This window comes from Phragmites australis, chromosome 16, assembly GCF_958298935.1.
Source record: "Phragmites australis chromosome 16, lpPhrAust1.1, whole genome shotgun sequence".
NCBI lineage: Eukaryota > Viridiplantae > Streptophyta > Magnoliopsida > Poales > Poaceae > Phragmites > Phragmites australis.
The window spans coordinates 20,261,388-20,265,159 of NC_084936.1; the positions used below are offsets into that span (position 1 = coordinate 20,261,388).

The 3,772-nt window shown below is 53.1% G+C and overlaps 1 protein-coding gene across 1 annotated transcript; it reads right to left on the bottom strand.

The window, feature by feature from the left end:
- Window positions 1-330: 330 nt before the first annotated feature.
- LOC133894762 (type IV inositol polyphosphate 5-phosphatase 9-like) lies at window positions 331-2,524 on the bottom strand. The gene is made up of 7 exons (XM_062334925.1): window positions 2,366-2,524; window positions 2,167-2,282; window positions 1,970-2,077; window positions 1,554-1,872; window positions 1,284-1,480; window positions 922-1,191; window positions 331-815 (listed from the first exon to the last, which is right to left on the bottom strand). The coding sequence occupies exons 1-7, from the start codon at window positions 2,390-2,392 to the stop codon at window positions 674-676; spliced, it is 1,179 nt and encodes a 392-aa protein (XP_062190909.1). The 5' UTR covers window positions 2,393-2,524; the 3' UTR covers window positions 331-673.
- Between the last annotated feature and the right edge of the window lie 1,248 nt (window positions 2,525-3,772).

Consider the following 3,772-nt stretch of genomic DNA (forward strand, 5'->3'; position numbering starts at 1 on the left):
ATTGTTTATAAATATACTATAAAAGGAATTATAGTCAAATTTGCATTTTGGGGCTGTGTCGACGTCCAAAACATCTCTTATTTATAGAGGAAGGGAGTATTTTCTTGTTGCCTGTGAAGCGTGCGTTCCAAAGGTTTTTCCTTTTTGGCCAGCAGTGTCAGCATATGTTCTCCACTTTATAGAACAGTTTTGTAAAAAAAATAGATGGCCACACTTATGTTGAAAATGCTTCACAATATCATTGATTTATACCCTTTTATATATGTCTGATAAATTTTTAGTCTGAAAATTGCATCTTGAAACCATGAAAACTGACCAATAGACAAGAAATTTTCATCGAAGTGCCCAATACAAATTTGTATTCCATTGGATTGTGAATCAGTTGGACAATGATCCTGCTAATTAATTGGACAATGATCCTTGAATACCATATCTACAGCAGAGTAAAAACAGAAAATGTACAGGAATTATCACCCGCGGATATGAAAAAGGCGAAAACAAGCGTCTTTCATCCTCGAGTAAAGCATTCAGGCCCCATTTTGGAAGCAGCATCAGGAATTGAACCGTTTTCTGTGAACACTTGCAGAAATCCTATGAAATTTCTGTGTTATAAACACTCCCTTGAATTTATACATTGTCTCGTCGGTTGATTATTTCAGAGCACCGAAGCTGCTCAACAACCTACAGCTCCCGCAACGTCGCACACGGCGTGGAACACCGCCCTCACCGGCCGGTGATCGGAGAGTCGGTAGCCGCCGCAACGCTCGTACCGAATCTGCCTCATCCCCTTCCCGCGCCAAAGGATACGGTCGCACCTGCACAGCACGGCAGCAACAACGTCACACCACAACCATATCTCACTTGCGACATTGATTCAGGAAGGATGATACGGGCACGCATGGGATGTGTCAGGCGTCAGACCATGCCGGAGCGCGGGGCTGGTTCTTGCGGCCGGTGGCGGCGCCATCGGCGCACCAGTAGAACCGGTCAGAGTTGGGTTGGTACTTGTAGGTCGGGGCGAAGGTGACGAGACCCTCGTGCCAGCCGTCGAATTGGCGGCCCTTTGAGAGCTCGAGCAGCAGTTCGTCGTTCTCCAGCAGCATGCTCCACTTCTTGACCTTCACCAGCTGCCGCGCCTCGGCGTCGTCCATGGCGATCCGGTAGTTGAGGTCGCCGAGCAATATCACGCGGCTGCACGTGACGGCAGACGGGAACAGAGACAGTGATTCCATCAGCGAGCTGTTGCTACTAGGAGGTTCAGAACTGAGTCGACGGCGACCTACTCATGATCAAGGATGTTCTTGGGCAGCTCCTGCGGTGCCGGCGCACCGCCGCTGCCTTGGAAGCTCGTCCTCGAGAGGATGCTCGCCGCGTCGTCGTTCCGGAGCAGCGCGTCGCCCTCCTCGCCGCCAGAGGCCAGGTGACAGCACACGAAGCAGAAGCTCGTGCCGTGCAACAAGAACCGAACGGACACCGCGCCCTGCGTAGCGTACGCCGTCATGCGAATGGCCATGCATCTTCTCGTGTGCCGAGCGTGCGACTCTGCTGCTTACCTTGTTGCCAAGACGGCCGAGGACGCCGGCGCCGACGTGGTTGACGCCGGGGTGGCGGACGTGCTGGCGGAGGCGGCTCCTCACCCAGACCGAGACGAAGATGCCCACCATCTGCTTGCTCATGGCGCACCTGAATACGTCCTGTTCTTGATGCAATGCTGTTGCCCCTTTCCTGCATCTTGACATGGCTTCTTCTCTCCCTTGTCTTCTCCTCCTGTTGTTCAGTGCATCTCCGATGAGTGAATTCCACTTCATGGCTGCCGATCTGTTCTTGGGGCCAAGCATGTTCCTCGCATTCAGTGGCACGATCTCTTGGAACCTGCATCGTGCAAACGCCAAACGACACAAATCACTACACCAACTTGACGACAAGACTTCTAAGAGATGATAAATCAACAGGATCAACAACAAACTACCCTAGAACATAGATGTCGTAGAAGTTAGCCTTCGTGTCCAGCCAATCCTCCAGGTCCAGATCATCCGGTGGTGCTACGCCGCCGAGGTTCCATGTACCGGCAAACACCCTGCACCAGATCATGGTAACTTGTGTGCTAATTCCAATTGGACTGATCACAAGCTCAGTTCAACGCAAGATGCTGCAAGGGATGCTCACCTGTACTTGACGGTCTCGTTCTGCCCCTCTTGCGTCGCGCTCTTCTCCAAGCCCGTAAAGTCAGAGACGCAACGATGGCGCGGTAGCCTGCTCGTCGCCAATCTTTGCCAGATCATCTAGAACAGAGGAATGACGAGTCATGTCAGTGAGACAAGCACGAGACATCTGAACATAAGCATAGGGATGGAAGAATGCTGACTTGTGCAAACTTTGGGCTCTCCCCCATAATAATGCAGTACTAACAAGGAAGAGAGTATTTGCCCAATTGCTGATTTCAGTAGGGAACAAGGAGCATTGAAGGATGGGAGGGTATGACCAGAGAAGGTTATGATATGGAGAAGTCTTGCGGAGATATATACTCCTAGGTGAGGCAAGTTGGAAGATACAGGGAGAAATCTGGCACAATAACAATGCGCAGTAGACACTAGATGTGATGTTGACAAGAGCAGGAGATAAATGTTGACTGTCGAGCAACCACACGTTTTGTGGAGAGTTGTCAAATTCTCTGCACCAGCAGATTTACTGAAGAAACCTAGACCACGACGTCAGTTTTGCGGAAGTTCGATTTTACCGCAGTAGGAAGTTCGATTGTCCTACTGCGGACACAGACGTCAGTTGGCCATGACGAGTGGATGAAAGCAGAGATAGCTAAATGGGTCAGTTACGTGGATTCGGTTTGATATGGTCCGGTTACGGCACGGTTCGATAGGTTCGGATACTGTAATGGGTTATACCGTGTCGGTTCGTGTGCCACGTCCTTGGCTCACGGTACGGCCCGTGAAGCACAGTACCGTGTCGGGGTCGATCTGGGCATGGTTGCGGTATGACGGACCGTGCCGGGCCGCTGGGCGGTGGGGCGGGGGCGGCGCGACCGGGCGACGCAGGGGCGGGGCGGGCGGCTAGGAGAGGTGGGGCCGACGGGCGGCCGAGCTAGGGCGGGGGCGGGCGGTGCGGCGAGGCAACGCGGGGGCGGGCGGTCGGGGCGGGCGATCGGGGCGGGTTGCCGTGGCGGAGGCGGGTGGCGCGGGCAGCCGGTGCTGGGTGGGACGACGAGGCCGTGTAGGGGCGGATGACCGGTGAAGGGAGGGGTGGGCCGTGCCCGTGTCTGGGCCGTGTCCGTATCGGCTCGTCTAAATCGGGTTGTACCGTGCCGACCCACTGTGTCGAGGTGTCGGCCCAGGCATGACCCAGCTAGCCATGCCATGCCGGTCCGGTCCGGCTATCCTTGTGCTTGTATCGTATCTGAACCATACCTACAGTGTCGTGCCTCAGACCGATCCAATAGACACGATCCAATTGACCATCTTTAGATCAAAGAAGTTTTGGCAACCTGCTGCTGAAAAGCAAAAGGAAAAGAAGAGTGGGCCTGATCCCGTGGAGGAAGAAGTGGGTGTGTCAGATATGCTACATCGTCTCAGTATAAGTGCTGGTGAACATGAGAAGATCATTCTCAGTGACGATGAGAATGATAAAGCAGATCCAAATAAGTGGTCGGTCATCGGTAAAGTCCTATCTCCCTCAATTCTGCATTTGCAAACTATTATGGATGCTATGAAGCCGGCATGGGGAAATCCTAAAGGTTTACGTGCGCGGTCTGTGGGAGATA

Bases quoted from the DNA above. Each gene is read 5' to 3' on its own strand.
- LOC133894762 (XM_062334925.1), bottom strand. From the start codon at position 2,392: ATGGGGGAGAGCCCAAAGTTTGCACAA. The intron at 2,283-2,365 runs GTCAGCATTCTT...CCTCTGTTCTAG, and splicing joins AGAGCCCAAAGTTTGCACAA to ATGATCTGGCAAAGATTGGC. The intron at 1,192-1,283 runs GTAGGTCGCCGT...CGTCACGTGCAG, and splicing joins AAGAACATCCTTGATCATGA to CCGCGTGATATTGCTCGGCG.